The sequence below is a fragment of the Hippocampus guttulatus genome, chromosome 10, assembly GCF_054856545.1.
Source record: "Hippocampus guttulatus isolate MCC_2025c chromosome 10, RoL_Hgut_1.0, whole genome shotgun sequence".
In the NCBI taxonomy this organism is placed as follows: domain Eukaryota; kingdom Metazoa; phylum Chordata; class Actinopteri; order Syngnathiformes; family Syngnathidae; genus Hippocampus; species Hippocampus guttulatus.
In genome coordinates this window covers 18,817,767-18,840,960 of record NC_141270.1, presented here as the reverse complement: position 1 = coordinate 18,840,960, position 23,194 = coordinate 18,817,767, and the positions used below count along the sequence as shown (strand labels likewise).

Genomic DNA, 23,194 nt, shown 5'->3' with positions numbered 1-23,194 from the left:
ATTTTAAAATGACTTGTATCACCACTGGATTTGGAATTTCGGACCTTCAATCCTGCAGATCCGATTCCAAATCCGTAGGAACTCATTTCATTCATATTGCATCCTTCTACTTCATGCGAACTTTTGATACAACACAAGATTGTTTTCATCATCACTGAATATATATTTTAATATACCGGCGTGTTTATCGAACATAAGATTTCAATTACATTCATTCACAGTTACTTCATTAACAAGGAAATTATGTTACTTGTCTGAAAATGAAACGGTTAAGTGTTGACAAACGCAATGCACAAGGAAAAGCATCATATATGCAGATCAATCTTGAAAAAAAAAAGATACAAATCCTTATATATCTATATAAATAATGGGGATATGCACATAGCTTAGAGAAACAGCCCTCTTCATTCGGCCTTCTCTTGGCTGGGGTCAGATTTATGCAACCTAGCAGTAAGCATCTGCCTTCTAGACATTAAGTCCGAGCATATTGGAGAGGCCTAATGATAATTTGTTACTTTCATCTGTTTCATCGGCTAAACTTGCGGGATGTATTAAGCCCAGTGGGAACTCCGGCTTTTCTACTTTAAAAGTCCCTCCTCGAAAGAAACTGGAGTCTCCTGCTTCACTAGAGGCATGAAAATTTGCATTAGCCATGTTCAGGCTGACATTTTTCTCCTCTGTTGGCGAGGCGTTTGATGACGGTGCTTTTTCCATCGCCATTCTCAACCGCTCCATGATGTCAACCCTTTCTCCATTTCTTGATGGCGCATTTACTACTGGTAAACGGATTCCTTTGCTGACGACATAATCCTTGGCCTCACTGTCAAATTTGGACAGGTTAAAGATATCTGGAGTTCCTGTTTTCGTGTCGATGCAGGGTCTGGGCAAGGTGTGTATTCTGAATTTGGGAGCATCCTCTTCAGCATTGATTTCGTACTCCTCAGTGTCCACTGAGTTGGATTTAAATCCCCACTTAAAGGGCCATTTAAATTTACTTTTGGGAGACCCTTTGATTTCAGCATCTCCAGCTCTCATTGCTATTTCAGGAGTGTTGGTGCTCATTTCAGGGGAAGAGACTGTGAGAGGTGAGATTTCGCCATCAAGTGACAATCTTGGACTGACAGTTTTAGTTTTTGATCCTGAGAAACTTAGTTTTGGAACCTTGAAATGTGGCAATTTGGGCTTTTCAAGACCAGGAGACTCCACATCGACTTCTGGCCCTTTGATGTTACCTTTTAAATTTGGACCAATTAAATCTACTGTCGGAACAGATATGTTTGCATCTGTTTGAGGTGTACCTATGTTGACCTTGGGGGCATCCAGTCCAGTCTGAACTGAGGGATGAACACTGGGTAGTTCTACTCCAGGGCTTGAAAGATCCAAGTTCGGAAGCTTATAATGAGGCAATGTAAAGTCCCCCACCTGGGAATCCAACCCTATAACTGGTGATTTTAACTGTGCCTCCGGGCCTTTAAATTCTGGAGTGGGCATGCCGATGTCCACTCCTGGAAAATGACTGTTGAGTCTGACATCAGGTGCTTCCAGATTCATGTCAGTGCCTGATCTTGTAATTTGAGGGCCAGAAAGATTCAACCGTGGTAAGCCACGGTTGAATCTTTCTGGTACATTATCGGGTAGATCAAAACGTACGCCACTTAAATTTGCTTTAGGCAGACTTACATCTGGACCAGCAATAACACCATCAATGTTGGGAGCTGAAAGATTCAAGTCGGGTGCATTTATATTGAGAGGAGCCATATCAAGATGCGGACCCTTGACGTCCGCATTAAGATCAACATTAGGCTTTTCAACCTTTAGCCCTGACAATGTTGGCAATTTCAGTTTAGGAAGCCTGAGATGCCCATTTGAAAGCTCTGGAGACTGCAGATCAATGTCTGGTGTATCAAGACGACTTCCAAGCTTTGGTGTTGACAAGAACAGATCAGCTGCGTTTAGATTTACACTGGACGCATTTACATCTAGTTTCGGAACAGCAGCATTGGCATCAATATTTGGAGCTTTTAAATCGGTATCAAGATGGGGGTCCTTGACTTTTGGCCATTTGGGGATTTTAATTTTTGGTAGCTTCAGTTTGGCATCCATTGATTCAACATTTGGAGTGGGGGTTTGGACATCCAAATTAGGGCCTCTGATATTAGCATTTGGCGTGCTGAAATTGAGGTCTGGGCCTTCAATATTTGGTGTCTTTAAATCTATATCGTGTGACCTGAGATCCACATCTGGCACCTTGATATCACCATCAATGTCAGATTTTAGACCTTTCAGTGTACCAATTTTGGGTTTCTTGGGCCATTTGAATTTCCCAGATGGAGCAGCGGCATCAATGTCTAACTTGGGTCCATTCAATTCAGCAGTTTTTAGTTTTAGATCTGGTGCATTTAGCTCACCATCGATTTTTGGAGCTGAGAGACTTAGGTCAGGTGTTGAAACATGAGCATCTAAATCTGGACCATTCACCTTCGGACTAGAGATGGACCATTTTGGCTTTTTCAGGGTGGGCCATTTGATCTTTCCAGATGCATCTACATCAGGCACTTCAACATCAGCATCAGCTTTGGGTAAATTCAGATCAGGGCCATGAAATGATGCCTGTGAAGTAGAAAGTCTAAGGTCAGGGCCTTTCACATCACTATCAAGGTCAACACTTGGGGTTTTCACCTTGGGTCCAGCAAACCAAAACTTTGGCTTTTTCAATGTTCGGAACTTGACTTTACCCGATGGGGTCTCAACGCCCATATCTGGTGCATTAACGTTTAGATCGGATTTGGGTAAATTCATGTCGACATTTGGTGCATTAATATCACCATCAATACCTGGAACAGAAAGACCAGTATCTGGCGTGCTGACATCTGTGTCTAATTTTAGGTCAGGTGCTTTGGGTTTCTTCAACTTCAGGTGCCAGGTTTTTTTCCCAGATGGAGTATCAATGCCAAGATTAGGGGCCTCAACATCTAAACTGGGACCTTTTAAGTCAGCTTTTGGTAGGTCAAGTTGAGCGTTCATGCCACTCCCACACTTTGGTGTTGACAGATCTAAACCGGGTGTATGCAGGCCTGTGTCTACATCCAAATCTGCCTTTGGCCCTTTTATTTTCGGTTTCTTCCATTTCTGATGAGGCCAGACAAATTTACCAGACAATCCATCAAACTCTGGCTGTTGAATGTCTAAATCAGGGCCTTGAAGGTCGGCATTTGGCAAGTTAGCATCAATATATGGTGCATGTAATCCACCCTCCACTTTAGGCGCAGATAAATCCACCTCTGGTGTGCTCAGGCCTGCGTCTAAGTCCAGATCAGTTTTTGCAGTTGGAAGTTTGGGCTTCTTCAGCTTCCACTTTTGGTGGGGCCACTTGAAAGGATCTGATGATATGCTAATATCAGCATTAGGGCTTCCAATGTTAACTCCGGGACCATTTAAATCCACTTTTGGTCCATTCAGATCCACATTTTTTCCATTCATGTCTAATTTGGGGGAAGATAGGTTGAGGCCCTTTGTTTCTCCATTCACAGAAGGAAGATTTAGGTCACCGCTTACCTCTGGTGTTTTGACCGCAGGTGCATCAAATGTTGGCATTGTAAAGTGCTGGGCTCTGTAACGAAGGTCACTAGTCTTTACTTGTGGTTTGTCAATATCAAGTAAAGCACTGTGATTGTTGAGGTGGGGAGTGGACACATTGGGTGTTGCGAGGAAGCCATCGGGACCTGGACCAACTTGTGCATGGGAGGCTAACTCAAACTCTGCACCAGCATCAGCTGATGGCTTGGTGAGATTAACATAGGGAAGAGCATTGCCCATTGAACCATTGAATTCACTCCCAACATGTGCGCCATGTAACTTTGCTGTCAGGCTGTCAAGATGAGAAAGATGTTTTTCAGCTGACATATCCAAATCTGTCTCCTTGTTGAAGTCACCACTGATCATCTGTTGATTAAAAAAAAAAGTTAGATTCCCAACTTTTTTCAAAGGCTTTGTGAAAAACCACAAGGCTCGAAATAAACTTTGCTCATCAAGGACTTCGTTTGAGGAGCAGCTTTCTCATTATGAGGCACATAAAATGGATCAGGAGGGTTTTTTTTTAAATTAAATTCACCTTGTGTATAGCAACAAACTACTTTCTTGTCTCGAAACATGTTCAGGATGGCAATTTCAAGCACAAGGACTTTTATAGTCATGTAGCAAAGTTCAATTGATTTAAAAAAATACTTCATTCTGGTCAATCTTAGATTATTTTAGCAATGAAACATGGGTGTGCCATCTTTCTTCATCATCCTTTCAGAATAACCATACTTCTCAGAAGTGTATGTCATTAGATGCCACAAAGGTGATGGTTCCCGACTGAGGAGGGACTCTGCAATGTGTTTATCCATACTAGTAGCCAGAACGCAAAACTGCCACATGCGTTATTTGCGCTTGATTTTGATGCACCGTGTGGCTAAACACATGATCTAAGTACTCAGTATGAAACCAAGCAGTGTTATCACGTCGAGTTGATGTGGATGATAGAGGCAATTTATCACTAATCTAAAATCCAAATTAGAGTACAATAAAAAAATAATATATATATATATTTTTTTAAAAAAGCCTTGTTGTGCTTCATGATGACAAATGGTAACGGCGCTGTGCACTCTCTGATTTGTAAGTAACATCAAAACGTCATGTCTGTACTGCTGTAAATCTTTCACTTGGAAAGGCATCTTGTCAGTTAGCATTGAGTTATTGAGTTACAATTACCCCCCGAAAAAAGAAAAAAAAACAGAACAAAATGCATTCTCAAATTTTGTCAGTTGTGAATGTTCTCTGTATCTTTGTTGAAAAAAAAAACATGAGACACACCCTTTCATTGGAACCAGCGTTTAGGAGAATAGAATTCTCGGTAACGTCACATAAAGGATTAATCGAAGTGCTAAAATGGACGTGGCATATTCTACTCTAGGTTTCAGCTGTGAAAAATACAGGATGATATTATGTAACTGGAAAGATCACCAACCAGACAGACTGGTACTGATTACAATATAATGTCTCCACATTTACAGACAAAATGAGAAATTCTTATTTATCAAAAACAATAAATAGGTTTTGCTTTCATTGTTATATTCACCAGTCCTTCTCGTTGCCTTGAACAATAACATTTACCTCCGACGGGTCTTGAAGATCCAATGCCAACGAGCTGAGGCTGGTGGTGGTGCTGAGCTCCTTCTTTGTCACCACTTTCATGTTGTTATCGTACGGCTGCAGCGCTTTCAGGATGTTCTGCACTTCGTTTTGGCTGAGATGATCAAGGTGTATCGTGGCTGCTACAATATCATCTGAAACCATCGGACACTCATCAAACTAGTCTCAAATCCTTCACCCAGGTCTCGTTAGAGACTGTAAAAAAATATATAAAACACATCTACTGATTGGCTTACCTGCCTGCCCGCCACTGGATGCGACAAATGTGCCATCTGGGATTCCTCGAACGAGCGCTCCTTTCCCAGCGTTTTCCAAGACCAGTCTTTGAGAAGAGATGCTCATGCTGTCTGCGCTCTTGGTTACAAATTGGTTGACACTGTGATTACTTCTGAGAGTTCAACAAAGCAATGGTCATGATCGTATTATTTGAGTGAGTTCAACTTACTCACCATTCTATCTTAGGTGTGCTTAGACATATCACGGAAGCTGCACTGCACAAGTACAGTATCGCTAAAAAACGGGAAAAAGAGTTTTCTTCAATGACAGATCACAACAATATAAGTCAGATTTATACTGGATGGATAAAATGTGTACCGGTATTTGTTGAAAATTCAACTGAATAAACTCTTGTTAGCGTCCTCTAATAAAATAATGTACAATTTTACTAGAAAAAAATATGAAGCTCAAGACAAGAACAGCTGCAGGTTCCTTTACCAGTTTTATACAGTGAGAGGGTAGATGATGTCATGTCATTTTTATTTTAATGTCACCATGCTATAGACAGAATATCAAATGGGCTAAATAAGCGTCCTCTTATTAGTTGACATTTCAGCTACCGGTACATTGCGCTATTCTGGACAACTCCTGTTTGCTTGCGTTAGTCGGTCCCTATGTAAGAATATGCATCAAAAGAAAGAAACCCAGCGATCACTGTTGGATATATGGATTCATTTTGAGGGTTTCACTAGAATGTCATTCTCATTTGCCTCACGATTGGTCATTATTCCCTAACCGGAACCGTTCAGCGAGACGCAGAAACAACAACACCCTCCAACACCGCACCTCAAGAATCCGAGGCCGCTGCAGAGGAATGCATACATGCGGACCAGTCGGTTCGCATTCCCTCACACGGTGCACTGATCGACACGCGCATTCCGTCACATAACAGTCTGCCTGTCAACCACACCCGAAGATCATGTAAACTCAGCAAGGTACATTGCAACGCAACCACAGAGGAAAAAGGACCAGTGGATGCGTAGACCAGGTAACCAAAAAAAACAAACAATATATGGTGGCTCACGCTACAATACCAACACGAATATTTTAACTTTTCACATGCCACGGCAGCTGATTGAATAAAACGTATCAGTCATATTGATAAATTGAATACACCCAATACATTTTTAACGAGAGGGAGCATAAAATGCATGCGACAGAAAATATGACATCTTCATTTCTGTTCAAATTCAATTGGACATTTTCATTGTCAGTACTTGCTAAACGTCAGGAGACCAATAATCAGCGTATTTTCTAGCTGTGATGGCGTCCACAGGATGTGCGCATATATATATATATATATATATACATATATATGTACTGTCATGATTCGGTTTAGGGACCAACAGGTGGCACTGTAGGGCTCCCCCGGCAGCTGCACACCTGTTGGTCATTTGGTAATTAGTTGTTTAAAAGGACTCCCAGCCCGAACATTCAGTGTCGGGTCATTGTTGCTTCTTGCTACTGTCATGTGTGTTGTGTTGCTGTTTGCTTGCAACTGTCATGTTTTTTTCTGTCATGGTTCTGTTCCTGTTAGTTTTTTACCACAGTCATGGTTTTGTTTGGCTACTTTGGATTCGTTTTGGTTGTTAGCACTTTGTTTGTTTTGGATTCAGTTTTCTCTGTTTTATTAAATATAGTTCGTCAGGTTCACCCTGCTCCTCCCTCCTGCCTGCTTTTTGGGGTCCACCACCACCTCGCAATGTGACATGTACACACAGTAAAATGACAAGAAACGAATTGCAGCATATGCTCTCGAACTGAGCCTCACCATATCAAATCGTATTTGTAATACCACTGGATTGAATCAAATGGAATTGTTGCACTTTAAAGCCAAACTGTCCTTAAATCATATTGCACCCTATGTATCGAGATGTATTGAATTGCTTTTTATTTTATATATACACACACACACACACACAATTAAAAGATAATATACTGACAACCAGTTTAAATCAGTACACACTTGCAACAGGTCAGAATTGACTACATCTTAAGTTGTTGTTTTTTTTTTGTCATCACACCATGGGAGTCTTAGGAAGGGAAGTTAGTCGGTGCACTCACTGTATATTGCTTCCAGGGACTCCTCCACCTAAGGAAAGCCCAGAGAGAGAGAGAGGTGTCCTCTTCAGCGTGTCACTCTTGCTCTGTCACAAGGATGGAAGAGATCTGCCAGTTAAATGCCGAAAAGTTCGATGGCAACAAGGAGAACAGGTTGGGCCGCATCAGTACTGCCTCTCCTCATGTCCCTTTTCACCTTGCAACAGGCACGCACACACACGCACACACACACACGCGCACACACACACACGCACACGCACACACACGTGCACACACACACGCGCACGCACACACACACACACACACACACACACACACACACTTCAGTTTAAAAGTATGTTGGAGAGAGCAACATGCAGGCCTTTTGGCAGTCGAAACCTGGCGCACATAGAAGCAAATAGAGAAAAAGTCAGTGCAGAAAGAAACACACCACTCCTTTGTAACTGGCTTAACCAGGTTTACAGGGAACTACTCAAGCCCTTCATTCTACTTCGGTCAATAGCTGCCTTACAAATACCTTTGTGATATTTTGGCTTTGATTGCAGCTATTGCAACGTGACTGTTGTTTTTGTTTTTACTGCAGAGCAGAGCCTCAATTCACGATTGCTTTTATTTCTTCGGGTAGTCCGGTTTCCTCCCACATTCCAAAAACATGAATAACAAATTTGGGAGTGCAAATGGTCGTTCATAAATGTGTGCCCTGCGATTGGTTGGCAACCAGCTCAGGCTGTACCCCATCTGCTACCCCGAAGACGACTGGGATAGGCTCCAAATCAGGGCGGCATCAATGACCAAATTATATAAAAATGAATTCTTCTATTAATGCATCTGTCTGAGCCATTCTGAAATTTGCAGAAATGGTCATGGTTAAATTGAAGCAGGATCACACGTGCACCATTCTTTGCCAACTGGACGTGAGGGATCTAGCGTACCTTTCCCATTCTGGAAGGAGTCCCAGTCTCTAGAAGTCTGCAAATACAACACCAAAAGTGGCAATGTTGGTGGTAACTTGCTCCACTATTTAAGAATTTGACACTTTCAGGAAGCAGCACCACCCTGGCAGAGTAATTTGACCCAGATTGTGACACATGGGTTTTCGTTGACTGTAATTATTCATCCTTAGAGTATTTAGCCAGAAAAATAGAATAGAGTAGAATAGAATGCCTTTATTCTCAGCTTTTATTCTCATTCTACAAGAGGAATACAATGGAAGCTGCTCCATTCGGTACATCGGAAAAGGTAAACACTGAAATGGTACGTAATGCATTGACGAGAACAAATCACGGTAATTGCACAAACTGGTAAGGTGGCTTTGCGTATTGTACATTAGAGGTGTATAGAAATTCCCGGCTTAAAAAAATGTGTGAATGCTTCTGAGAGTTGGACAAGATTATTTACATTACAAAGTCAGTACAGATAGTAAGTATTAAAGTGCATACCCAAGATGGCGGCTTATACACAAGCAGCGGCTCATGGCGCTACAGTTTGGTGTTTTCTTTTTCCTCGTTATCTTTTCGCTATTTTTAAATATGCAGACGTTTGATGGCGTTCTGTTTTCCTGCAAATGACGGAAACTTTGACACACTGACGGACGATTCATCGACCGGCGAGTTTTTTTTCGCCCGTTACCCGAATCATCACTTCGCCAAGTGGTGGGCAGTCCATGAGTAAAAGCGGACTCCCGTTTCACCGACAATGACGGAAACACGTGCTGCGTATCTCGCATGTGTTTGTTTTAAGTTTAAACGTTGCTCGTCAATCTGGTGACCCGTCGTGAATCTCGGTTCGCATTCTGCAAGCCTGCTCCTTTTTTTAGATTGCCCCAGCCAGTAAAGAAGCTTTTGTTGTATACCTTTCAGTCCCAGAGACTGCAATGACATTGTCCCATTTTGTTTTCATATCACCAATGACCACGTTCCGCCTTTTATTTTAAAACTTTTTTTGGTTGTGTGTCTGCTTGCGCTGCACCTGCGTGTGACGTTGAAAGTAGTGTCTTCAACGCCGATTGGCTATTGTCAACATGCTGCCGCCGAAAGACTTACGGGTTTCTGATCGTCCGAAAATAGTGGCGACGAATGTAATTTAGCGATGACGGAAGCGCCGTTAAAACAATGATGGAGTGAAAGACTGAAGACTAACAGTCTGGGTCGGCTTGAAGTAATGATGGACGGGTGGCCCGGCCTCTGTCGAATAACTAATGACAAATACTCTCAGGAATCTTTTATCATGACACTTGAGAACTGTTGGGAATTGTGAAAAGAAATGCCGAATATGTCCCTTTGGAGGCTCTTAATTAGCATTTGTTGTATCGACTCGCATGCACATTAAGGCAAGGCCGGTTGGGTGTTCGAGGATCTTTGCAACATTTGTTTCAACGTAATGCACTCGCCCCTTTAAAGGAACATGAAATTATGTAATCCACACAGTCGCAGTGGCGTGCTCATGAAGGCCCTGACAAAAGTACGCTTTTCTTGCTAAGATGCACAGTAAGCTTAGCATGAGTCACTACCCTGCCCATCCGACAAATTATGACAATGCAGTGACTGTGAATGGGCGAGCTGGAGATGGGTGGAGGCACTCAGAAGAGAGAAGTGAAACAACAAACCACAGCCGAATTTTTTTTTTTAAGTCGGAGCAAGTACAACACACTAGGATGTGGTGTCACAATATCAGTGTTTTATATTGTATGTCATTACATCGAAATCGTAGTTGTTTGTCTCGATCTGGTCCAGATATTCCATTTTATTGTCCAAGAGTTGGGATGTGTGTGTGGGGGTGGAGGGTGGGGGGAGAGAAGTTTTGCAAGAACAGATTCTAAATTTGTCTCACAGCTCTCAATTCAAAGTAGTGCCAAGCAAAGGGAGCTGGTGAGGCGAAAATCTTTGTTGCCATGGCGACTGGATTCTTCATCTGAAAATGCAGCAGATCTGTTAAGATGACGTTGTGGGATGTGACACGTCAAGAAGATTTGGAGAAATGTTTGGGTTTACACAAATGTCTAAAATACAAAAATGGACATTTCTGTGTGTGGGGGGGGGGGGCTCACTTTTTAATCAGTGAGTACAACCTTGGTTTTGGGCAAAAAGCAGACAACCCTGGATTGGTCGCCACGCAATGACAGGGCACATCAAATTGTCGATGTAGGGCAGGGGTGTCAAACTCATTTTTGTGTTATTCCACATTTTAGTTACCGTTTCACTTGAAGGGCCATTAGGAATGAAACCCTATTAAAAAGTCAAGAATAACGGTTTATTCAACTATTTTTTAAGTTACGATCATGAGGGGTTTGGTCACAAGAAAATGCTTAGAATATATCCCTTATTTATTACATATGAAAATGTAAAATTTTGGAAGACATTTTAGAAAGGATCATGGAAGTTGACATGTTTGAACTGTGTTCGCGGGCTACATAAAACGATGTGGCGGGCCAGATCTGGCCCCCGGGCCTTGAGTTTGAAATATGTGAAGTAGGGGCAGGGCCCAGGGATATTTGTCTTTGGCCACATGCATGGATCCACACCCTTCTTAACAATTCAGTAGCTTGGTGCTAAAGTTCTGCCTCCACTTGGCGTTCATGGAGGTCGGTGTTTCTCTTCAGACTCTGGGCTGTTTCAGGACAAGTCATAACATCCTTGTCACGGTCCTGAAAGACTTAGCGTTGGCCTTTTACAACAGAGTTAGTACAGTATTAGTTTGCGTTTTTGTTTTACCCGCAATTTAGTTTAAAAATGTGCAAGTGACGAAAGTGAATGTTTAGCTGTGAGATGTTAAGGACACGTGTGTCGGTAACACGTCATGTCGACCAGTACGCAGGGTACAGCCTGAACTGGTTGCCAGCCAGTCGCAGGGCACACATAGACAAACAACCATTTGCACTCACAATCACACCGAGAGACAATTTAGCATGATCAATTAACCTACTGTGCATGTTTTTGGAACGTGGGAGGAAACCGGAATACCCGGAAACAAAGCTAACATTGATATAGCCAAGCTCTACGAAATGTGCCAAACACAGGACAGTTGTGGCCCGCTGAATTCCACCGACCACGAGATGCCCATGTATCGGGAACTAACCAATCAGATAAAAGTTAATTTCCATATGAAATTATTAATAACAGTGGCCCATTTATTGAGTTTTGAATATTTCTGTATATTCATGACAAAAAAATGTAGACCATCCAATCCAGTTATTTCTGACCAGCGAAAATAGCTTGGCAAAAGGGCATCCTGCTCATTTCCAACAAGAATGATCTTGGAACCCCAATAAAAAAGGATATCAAAGATTTTTTAAATTCAAAATATGAGAAAAAAAACATCAAAAGCTTTTGTTTTGGTAAACAACTTTATTGTGAAACTAAGACACTGCAATGAGTTTTTGACGACTATGTAATATGTTGTGTGCATTAACGGTCACATGAACATTGTCAGCAGTGGAAAAAAAAAAGGGTACTGTGGAAGTTTTTTGAAAAAGGGGGGCCACCACCCAGGCCTGCCAATCAAAAAGTACTGTCTGTCCTCAGAATCAGAATCCGATTTATTGGCCAAGTATGCAATAAACACACAAGAGATTTACTTCCCAGTTACAACCCCTAACATGACAGCAATAACCAACATAGGGGAGGTCGAACGAGAAGCCTAGCGGGTCACTGTTAAGCGAGCAGATATCATAGATGTGAAAGGAAATAGTCGGAAAGAGGAGGAAAAAAAGCATTCTCCTCAATGGGAGTACGGTTTGAGCCAGAGGGTCAAAAAACCCTCGCAAATGTAGCGTACATTCAAAAACACAGTACAACAATTCTCAAGACTTAACATAAATACAGCGAAGACTTTGACATTGCACCTGCAGCTGCAAGGCCAAGACCTTATCAGTCACAGGTTCTGGGGGGTAAGGAGAGGAAAATAGGGAGATAGGAGTCATGTCCGTGTGGGGGTTTTTTTTCCATCCAGGGCAAGTCCAGACAACAAGGTGTCCAAAGACTTCATCACAGAATCCAAAGACTGCTAACTCTGGAGTCCCAGACCTCCTGGCGCTCAAACATCCTGGCCAGGCTCTACCTCTGGGTGAGGGAAAACGTGGTCCATTTTGTTTTTCCATCCTAACAGGTTCTAACATGTGCTTTGTCTGATACCTCCCTTCGGAACGGTTTGCCCTTTCACGCCTATGGGCAATAGTTGTAACATACATGGATTTAGAATAGGAGAGGGAGCCGGTGTGCCTCAAGAAAATGCCCGTGAGCACAGGGAGAGCATACAAATTCCGCATTAAAAGATTAGAGCCAAGATTCAAAGACAGAACCTTTGACTGTGAGGCGGGTGCGCCCAACCAACGAAGCGTACATGATATTTTACGGAATTAATAAATAGTCCGCGGGCATGTTGACAAGCGAGCAGACAGACATTACTTTCCTCGTTGTTGTGGCATTGCTCTGTCTGATATATGGTACTCATCGGTAGAAAAGGTATGTGCAGCATGCGGAGGAAAGTCAGCTTCCTTGATTGTCCTGAGGTGCTGCAGAGTTGTACTAATAACAAACCCTGAAGACAAGCTCATTCATTGGAGACAGAAAGTATGCCAAGGATCACATACCTGCTGGTTTGCTCTTTTGCAGTCAAGTCTTTCACTAGTCATCGGTAAAAATAACGCACAGCGATCTTCCAGCATAACACAGTAGGAATTGGAATATTTTGTGATTAATTCACACCATCCTGTAACCGACCCCAATACTCCTCAGTTAAATGTAAGAGGTTAATTTTCCATTTCAATCCCTTTAACCCAGGTTTCAAAGTCAAGGCCCGGGGGCCAGATCTGGCCCGCCATATCATTTTATGTGGCCCGCGAAAGCAATTCAAACATGGCAAATTCCATGAAGCTTGCTAAAATATGGACCAAAATTTCAAATTCTCATATGTAATAAATGAGAGAGACGTTGTAAGCATTTTTTTGTTGCCAAACACGCCATTACATATAACAATAGTTCCATAAACTATTATTCTTGACTTCTTTATATGATTTTAATCATAATGACCCTCCAAGGAAAATGGTACCTAAAATGTGGCCCGCGACGAAAATGACTTTGACACCCTTGCTTTAACCCTTTTCATGCACCCTGTAACCTGATAATATGATAAGATGTCCACTGTCCCTGAAAGGGTTAAGATGAGTTTCTAAGCTAACAAGTTATGCCGAGATTTAGCTTCATTTAAAGTCATGTTTCCACCTTGCGGTTCACTAGCCCTTGATTTGGTTAGTGTTGCCGCCGCAGGATGGAGTGAGCTTTGTGAATGTGTGACATCATAGATGCAATACAGTGTTGAACTCATCAGGGAATCCAGCACAACTGTGCTGACTCCAAATTCCAGGTCAGCTGGTCTCATACATTTCCATCCACATATGGTTGTAGGGCATGAAAGTGGGAAACATTCCACCAACATTTCCTCACATTGGGTCTTGAATAGGTATGAACATAACACTCGATGACTCAATTGTGAACAATTTTGTCATTTCCATCAATTTTGCAATAAATTGTGTTTTTTCTATTACATGATATTGCAGGTTGCGGGTATTCCACGTAGCCTCACCTATTCTTTGTGATTCGAACTGTCATCATTTAGAAAAATTAATTGGGCATTTGCAATCTGCAGTTTCACTGATGTAATCGATGTACTGTATTTTGGCGGATGTTGCAAGACTTGGAGCCTTTACTCATGCCATCTGTTCAGAATGGAATGCTGTAAAGCAACATTCTCATCATATTGTTTAACAGACTGTTTGTGTTGTTGAAATCTTTATCACCCTTTCAAGAGTTCAGGATTATAATCACCAGTTTCTCCACAGAGAGAAAAATTTCATAGAAGCACCACGTGATCTTTTTAAATCTGTGTTTATTAAGTGTCCGCACGTACTTGTGGCTCAAAATGGACCGATTCCGTCGAGATTCATCTTGTTCCTTGCTAAAAGCGACTGGATCGAGCCAATACTGAAAGAGGCAAATCTCAAGTTCCATCTATATTATGATATGACTTTTGTTTTGTAAATCAATGCGCAAAAACAACAAGGAAGCAAAGTTTTGTAACTGGATTTAAAATCAGTTACAGTTGACTTCATTTCTTTCGGCATCTTATTCCCATTTGCATGCAGCATACATCAGCAAAATGCAACTTCACTATTATTAGTTGGAGGTCTGTGGATCTCAGAGAGCTACTGGGTTGATATTCAATCAGCATTTCTTTTATGTATTCAGGACCCGAACCGTTCAGTCATTTATAGACATATATTTACAGATTTATAGCGTCATAACTTTTCAAATCTGTTCTACAGCTGATTGGGGCCAACTGTAAAGCCTGGAGGATTGGATTAATATGTTCTGAGCTCTTTTTTTGTTTTTTTTGGTCCAAAGCTTAGCTGCAGCATTCTGAGTGAGCTGCAGCTTTTGATGCTCTTTTGAGGCAGTCCAGTCATAAGACGATGATAATAATCGAGTCGCCTGGAGAAAACCAGTCACATGTGTTTTGTGGACTTGGAGAGGGTGTTCATAGCCAAGCGTCCCTCTGACAGCTTTGTAGGGGGTGCTTCGGGAGTATGGGGTACCGAAACACCTGCTGATGGGGCTGTTCGGTCTCTATACCAGCAATGTCAGAGTTCGGTTCACATTCCCCGGGAGTAAGTCAGATTCATTTCCAGTGAAGGTGGGACTCTGCCAAGGCTACCCTTTGTCACCAATTTTGTTCATAACCTTTTTGGACAGAATTTATAGGTGCAGTTGATGTGTAGAGGGGGTCAGGTTTGGTGGCCTCAGTTTTGAGATTCTTCAAGTTGCGATCTCCAACTCTCACTGGAGCAGTTCACAGCCGAGTGTGAAGCAGTTGGGATGAAAATCAGCACCTCCAAATTTGAAACAATGGTGAATAGGGCGGGGTGCCTTTTTCGGGACAGGTATGATGTCTTGCTACAAGTGGAGGAGTTTAAGTATCTTGGGGTCATGTTCACGAGTGAAGCAGGAGATCGACAAGTGGATCGGTGCAGCGTCTGCTGAGATGCGAAGTCAGCTGGCATGGCTTTATCTCACCTGCAACCCTAATGAGAATCAGCGGTATCGAAAATGGATGGCTGGAAACTCATAGTTACAATCAAAAGGAAAATTTACATAAATTAATGTACAATAGCGGCGGCCCGGTAGTCGAGTGGTTAGTACGTCGACTTCACAGTGCATAGGTACCGGGTTCGATTCCAGCTCCAGCCTTCCTGTGTGGAGTTTGCATGTTCTCCCCGTGCTTGCGTGGGTTTTCTCCGGGTCCTCCGGTTTCCTCCCACATTCCAGAAACATGCATGGCAGGCTGATTGAACACTCTAAATTGTCCCGAGGTGTGATTGTGAGTGTAATTGGCTGTATGTTTATGAGTGCCCTGCGACTGGCTGGCAACTGGTTCAGGGTGTCCCCCGCCTACTGCCTGAAGACAGCTGGGATAGGCTCCAGCACCCCCCGCGACCCTTGTGAGGAAGGAGAAAGTGGTTCAGAACATGGATGGATGGATGTACAATGTGGCCTTTCATTGAAAAGCATTTCACATTTTTCAGTTATTTTTTTAATCACAAAATTCTAGCTCTAACTATATATCCATCCATCCATTTTCCGAACCGCTTGATCCTCACTAGGGTCGCGGGGGGTGCTGCAGCCTATCCCAGCCATCTCCGGGCAGTAGGCGGGGGACACCCTGAATCAATTGCCAGCCAATCGCAGGGCACACAGAGACGAACAACCATCCACGCCCACACTCACACCTAGGGACAATTTAGAGCGCCCAATCAGCCTGACATGCATGTTTTTGGAATGTGGGAGGAAACCGGAGCACCCGGAGAAAACCCACGCAGGCCCGGGGAGAACATGCAAACTCCACACAGGGAGGCCGGAGCTGGAATCGAACCCGGTACCTCTGCACTGTGAAGCCGACGTGCTAACCACTGGACTACCGGGCCGCCTAACTATATATATTATATCTAATAGATAACAGACATGTAATAGAATTATTATTTTCATTCAACATTATGGAAAAATGTAATCAATTTTTTAAAAAAATAAATGAAATAAGTGAACAACTTGAAAGCAAACTTAAGTACCGATACATAGACAAGACACATCGTCTCAGACATGCTGGCCTAATGAGGAAACTCATGTTTCAAGGCTAAAGCCATCAGTGAGGCCTTTGGCCCTTGTGCAACACCAAGTCAGGCTGGTTCGAAAGAAACCAAAGCATCGGTGGTATCTGGACTAGCTCAAGAATTTTGCCCCATGGCAACATTGGAGAATGACGACTGTTATAAAATTCACTCAGTATACATCTGTCTTTAACACCTCATGATACAACTGTTGCACATGAAAGTTAAAAAACAGGCAGTAAGCTACAGTGTAGGGACTTGAATTTGTCACATCATCAATTATCATAAGTTTCTATCAGTAACCTATGATAACACTAATACAGGGTGCAACTGCCACCTTTACCAAAATCCTTGCCACTTCTGATGGAAATGAATCTATCAATAATGAATTCAAAATGTTATTTAAAATGTTCCTAATATTTTCTCCATAGTGTGTTTAAAAAATGGGTTTACAAATTTAGTCCCACTCCAACTCCCTCTTGTTGTGGCAAACTATGTAGTACAAGATGTCATGAAGAAGTCCAGTTAGTATTTAATGACGAAAAAAATGAACACGAGACCACGTTCAAAGAACTTTCAAAGCACGGACAGAGGACGGGTTAATGACCTTCGATACCAATTGCGAAGTTTAAGTGGCTCAGTCTGAAGGGGGAGATCTCAGGAGGACAGCCACACCTTGAGTCCAGCTTGATAATTGTGGGGTGGGGAGCGATGAAGGTTAGCTCACTGCTTGTTTCTCTCTGCAGAACGGGGGAGAGCTGACCTGACGGTCTTCCAGACCTCCCGGATTCTGTGGAGATGATCATTCACAGCAGGTACGGCTACTTCCTCGTCCTGGTCAAGAAAAAAGGGGCTTTGAAAACATATTATGCCATGAAAGGCAACATACCTGTCCTGGAGCAGGTGAAGGGATTGTGGGCATACAGTATTCTAGCCAGAGAACAAAGGATCTAGAAATCACAGGATGGTGTGCAGCGACCGCATTAACTTGTTTACAAGTCTTGATTAGTCCGTTTAATTTGGCCATTGGTCTAGGGGTGGTAATCGATGAGAGGCTGGCTGCTGCGCCAACTGCATGCAGTTGCCTTAAGTCCTCAACATGTACAAAAAAAGCAAAAAAACAAAACCAAAACAAAAACTCAATTTGCAAAGAAATGCACAGCAACACACAATATCTGCTGGAATGTGACAGCATGATACGATTGGTGATGTTGCAAATGCATACCTGTCAACTCATACGGTTTAGCCATAGTTCATACGGATTTTGTGGTGAATCTTACGTATATAATAATAATAATAATAATACATTTTATTTCTAAGCGCCTTTCAAGACACCCAAGGACACTTTATGGCCGTATCGCACAAATCATACGGATTCTGAAAATTTGGTGAAAAAAGTAACGCAGGAATACAACTCTGAACACAGTAATGCCACTAAGTAGAATGATGGTTAGACATTAACCAGACATTGTATTATGGAGATCTACAATAAATATCATTGAAAATTTCGTGGTTTTTTTTCTGCCGTTATTTTGACATATAAAATCCTTTGGTATGTTATAAGGATTTTTTGCTCTTTATAAAGATTTTTTTGGTAGTTTATACAGGTTGGCGCTCCGAAAGGTTGACAGGTATGCAAATGTAAGGGCAGATTAGGTTGTATATGTAGATGGACATGAAACGGTGCGGTTCAAAAAGATAATTGTCTGAAAATGCTAAAACATCTAGGCACAGTCTAACAATCTCCTGATGAATACCGGTAATAAATTTTCTGCACAGTAATGCTGCACCTACATCTTACCGGATCATTATCAAAATTACATGCCATGTTTGTCTCCACCTACTGTGCCTGATGGACCGCTCATACGGTGACTGATTTTTCTTTTCTTTTTCTTTTAATGACTCGCGGCAGGAGTAGACTATGCCAAACCTCGCTTGCTGACTGAATGAATGAGGAAATAAAATGGAGTGTATTGCTCTCAAAGGGTGGGCGGCCCGGTAGTCCAGTGGTTAGCGCGTCGGCTTCACAGTGCAGAGGTACCGGGTTCGATTCCAGCTCCGGCCTCCCTGTGTGGAGTTTGCATGTTCTCCCCGGGCCTGTGTGGGTTTTCTCCGGGTGCTCCGGTTTCCTCCCACATTCCAAAAACATGCATGGCAGGCTGATTGGACGCTCTAAATTGTCCCTAGGTGTGAGTGTGGGCGTGGATGGTTGTTCGTCTCTGTGTGCCCTGCGATTGGCTGGCAACTGATTCAGGGTGTCCCCCGCCTACTGCCCGGAGACGGCTGGGATAGGCTCCAGCACCCCCCGCGACCCTAGTGAGGATCAAGCGGTTCGGAAAATGGATGGATGGATGGATGCTCTCAAAGGGGACGGAGGCAGAGAAAAACTCGAGGTTCATTGAGAAAAACCCTGTCTCAGCCAGTTTAGATTCATAGAATCTGTTACTGCGGGAACTAACTTAGAGCTTAAGTGACATCTCTCTCTGAAACATGCTCGAGTTAACCCTCTTTCTCTGGTTTGACTTACCTCTTTTTGAAGCGGAAAACTCAGTTTCCCTCATTTTAGGATGAACAGATTCGGGGTTATCTCTAAACCTGCTTTGTGAAACGGACCCCTGGTCTGTTTGTAGCATGCAACCCTTCTGTCTGGATTCGTTTTTCAGCTACCAAAAGGCTGTTTTAGTGATTGCTGGTCTGAGTATATCAGCACCCCAAGATTTCGGACTTGGCCTTTGATTTCTAAAGACAGTGACTCTCTGTGTTTAACAGCAATCCTAAACCCTTTTGCCTAAAACAATCTCTGTTTTGTTCGAGTTTAGCTGAGGGAAATGTTGGTTAATCGAGTTAATTTGCTCTAGACCAGGGGTGTCCAAACTCGGTCCTCAAGGGCCGATGTCCTGCCTGTTTTCCATCTCTCCTTGCTGAAACACACCTGATTCAAAGGATCAGCTCATCAGAAAGCTCTGAAGAAGCAAGATAACAATCCTGATCATTTGAATCACTTGTGTGGCAGCAGGGAGAGATAGAAACAGGCAGGGCATTGGCCCTTAAGGACCGATTTTGGACACCCCTGCTCTGGAAAGTGACACCATAAATTAATTGAACTTCTGTCATTTAGGGTCATCTGCAGAACTGCGATAGCCGACATTGACGTTTTGAAGCATTTGACCCAAAGCTAACATTTATAGACTGAACAGTAGGAGTCCAAGGACTGACCCTTGAGGCACCCCTTGTTATGGCCATTTGATATGATTCAAAACTTCCAATGGTCACAAATGAACTCCTTCCCCACACGCTCACCCCACCCCCAAGTAGGATTTGAACTATTGTAGGACTGATCCATTTAATCCTACCCAACTTTCCAACTTGTTCAACAGTATGTTATGATCACTTGAATCAAATAGTTCCCTGAGATCGATAAGACGACCACCGACACCTTCCCTGTGTCAGTGCTCAATCTTATATCAGTCATGACTGAATAAGAGCCGTTTCTGTACTATGATAAAGTCGGAGTCCTGATTGGAATTTATTGAAAAGTTTGAGTTCAAGAAGTTCAGTTGATCAAAACAACTCTCTCAACAATCCCGAGCAGCATTGTTCTTCTTGTTTAGGTTACGGTCCATGTGTATTCAGGCTTGCATGGATTGATCTATGAGACAAGCATATGCTACTGGCAGGTTAAATAACCAAATTAGATAAGAATACATTTGTATCTTTCCACATGAAAAAAAATTATTTCGTTCATTAGACAAACATTTCATTTCTTTAGGTACATTTTATATGTCCCAGTAATATCAATATTGCAATATTTATTCCTACATCATGCAGTCCTATATTAGAGTTATGTATCACATCTTTAAGGATCATTTTAGTATCTCGAGGCCGGGGCGACTCTCCTCTTTTTCGGGAAGTCAAAATATGGTAACCTAGTGGAGACATATCCATCCATTTTCTAATCCACTTATCCTCACAAGGGTTGCAGGCATGCTGGAACCTATCCCAGCTGTCTTCGGGCAGTAAGCGGGGTACACCCTGAACTCGTTGCAGGTCACATATAGACGAACAACCATTCGTGTTCACACTCACACCTAGGGACAATTTAGAGTGTTCCATTAGCCTGACATGCATGTTATTGGAATATTGGAGGAAACCGGACTACCTAGAGAAAACCCACACAGGCAGGGGGACAATAAGCAAATTCCACACGGGAAGGCTGCAGCTGGAACCCTTGCACCTCTATACTGTGAGACGAATGTGCGAACCAGTCGTCTACCGAGCCGCCACCCTAGTGCAGACAGTGTTATGAAATTATCAGGAGAGGAAATGCAAGCTACAGTATTCCCCATCCATGGCCACATTTAGAACGGTTTAATGCGGTTGACCCAATGAATAATTTGTAGCAGATTTGTTGTGTCATATGCCAGTTTCAAAACCACCAGCTTCTGGCGTTCAAAAATTCTCTGTCAGGTAGACTGTATTTTTTTTCAGTTACCATGAGCTAAATTAACTTTTTTTTGTGAGATAATATTAACGAAGCAATGAGAACCCATTGTTTTGAGAGCATAAAAGCCAAAGCCAAATTACTTTTGTACTTAATAACTACATTTCTGTTTGTATGTTTTAATTTTTGCTTAAGTCGAGTCGAATCAGTTCTTTTCATGCAAGTATCTGTACTTCTATTTTAAGACAATGTGGGTATTTTTGCCGCCACTGATAATGACAACAATTATGACTCATTACTTTGAGTATTATTGGCAATACATAACACTAATTTTGGTAATTTAACATCATTACTGTAAATAGAGCAGGATATTTTTATATTTAGACAAAAACCCCAAAAGGTTTTGTCGATTTCTGTATGTTCACAGTTCTCTTCCATCAGCAACATTATTAATCTCAAGAGAAAGTGCTTTTATTTCTTGTTCATTTAAACGGTTAACCAATGAAATTACATTTTAACTGCTAAATACACTGAAAATCTGTGTTGTTGAATTTATTCAATTTCATTTGAAGTGGTGGCACAAAATAAAATGATAAAAATCAAAATCCAGAGTCTGATATGCTGCAGCCATTGAGTAAATTCAACATCCAGTTTTTTTCCCCCAGAACACTGGGTATGTCATACATTTGACAACTTGTTGCTAGGCAAAGTTCAAATTGCAGTGGGCCACTGGAAAAAAAGGGACACACCAGCCACAACAAATAGGGGGCAGATGTCACTGTGTCAACGGACAAAGTCATCGGATACAGTTCCAGACAGACACACACAAAGGAAATTCATGCTAAATTAGCATTATTTGAGAAGTTTATTTGTACACTGTACAAACATTTTGCCTGGTGGAAGCATGTATGGAAAAAAAAGTGTCATCTGATGGACCCTAACTGACATTATGCTGTTACTGTTCACTCTTATTGTAGAAGCAAAAGGATCCATATTGCGGAGAATCACAGAGGTTATGAAGCAGAAAATGAAAACAGATGATACTATCCTCTCACTTGTTCTTTCCATCACCACAAACATGAAAGGAGGAGGCAAAAACAGTATTACAAGCTCAGTTGTTATGTAATTAATCCTGGAAGAAATCCAAGACAACAGGGCACTTCTTGCTGTTTGTGGCTGTGCAGTGACAAGAGGAGGAGGAAGTAACTTTCCATGAAGCGAAAGAAAAGAAAAGGTATCTATACAGCATCGTAACATTGTGACCGTGATGCTAATAAAACTGGTACCATTTTTTAGACGCTTTAGAACAGAACCCCGAAATGTAAAGTGTTAGTCGAACAGGTTTAACGCTGGCTTGTAAAGGAAAACCTTTGAACAGTTCTTTAATTGGATCAAATATACAAAGCATTAAGTCGGGGTGTGTCAGGTGCAGCATTTGGTTAACAAGTCTGTCTCGCTTTATGTGTGGAGCTGTTGTGCATTTTCTCCCAATGCTAGCACGCTAGGTTGATGAAACAGTCTAATTTGCCAATCCGCGTGACTTTGAATAAATGGTCATTTACTAATATGTGACCTGCAATTGGATGGCAACAAGTTCAGAGCATACCCTGCCAAAGTTAGCTGAGACGGGCACTGACCGGGTCACTTGAACCCAAAACAGGAAGAACGGACGAATATGAATAAATGACTATTTAAGTGTGGTAATGCCAGAGTCCTTTCAGGCCATGACCAGATTTTTTATTTTTTAACCTGTGTAAATAATGTGCCTCATTGTGCACGTGTACAAGCTGGCTAGACTCTGATGATAATTTAGCCCAGGACTAACACTGACCCCAAACAGCCTGCATGAAAAACTCATTGTAGAAAACAGGGGGTCGGTGCCTGTATCATCAATAACAAATGTCACTGAATATCTGGAGGTAGATTCATTTTACTTGGTGCAAAATGGATCAGAAAATAAACCAGTCCTATTTCACACCACCCCATCTGTTAAGTAGGACTTTTAAGTTCATTCTGCACACATTTGAGAGCTCATTCATTACAGAGTCATTTCCACAGAGACAGAGGAA

General features: G+C 42.2%; 1 protein-coding gene and 1 long non-coding RNA gene across 5 annotated transcripts in view; one reads left to right on the top strand and one right to left on the bottom strand.

Moving 5' to 3' along the window:
- Positions 1-151: 151 nt before the first annotated feature.
- LOC147199516 (uncharacterized) lies at positions 152-7,625 on the bottom strand. The gene is made up of 5 exons (XM_086121436.1): positions 7,534-7,625; positions 5,643-5,703; positions 5,430-5,547; positions 5,155-5,327; positions 152-3,942 (listed from the first exon to the last, which is right to left on the bottom strand). Exons 2-5 carry the CDS (start codon positions 5,643-5,645, stop codon positions 466-468), a joined length of 3,771 nt encoding a protein of 1,256 aa, XP_085977562.1. The 5' UTR covers positions 5,646-5,703; positions 7,534-7,625; the 3' UTR covers positions 152-465.
- LOC147199515 (uncharacterized) overlaps positions 6,162-23,194 on the top strand; it is a 28,494-nt gene continuing 11,461 nt past the window's right edge. For 2 of the 4 annotated variants that reach the window (XR_015101968.1, XR_015101967.1), the window contains exons 1-3: positions 7,596-7,683; positions 12,478-12,591; positions 17,431-17,499. This is a non-coding gene — a long non-coding RNA (uncharacterized LOC147199515). Of the gene's footprint in view, positions 6,458-7,595; positions 7,684-12,477; positions 12,592-17,430; positions 17,500-23,194 lie in introns of those variants that run through there. The other 2 variants (XR_015101971.1, XR_015101969.1) reach the window with 1 other exon arrangement.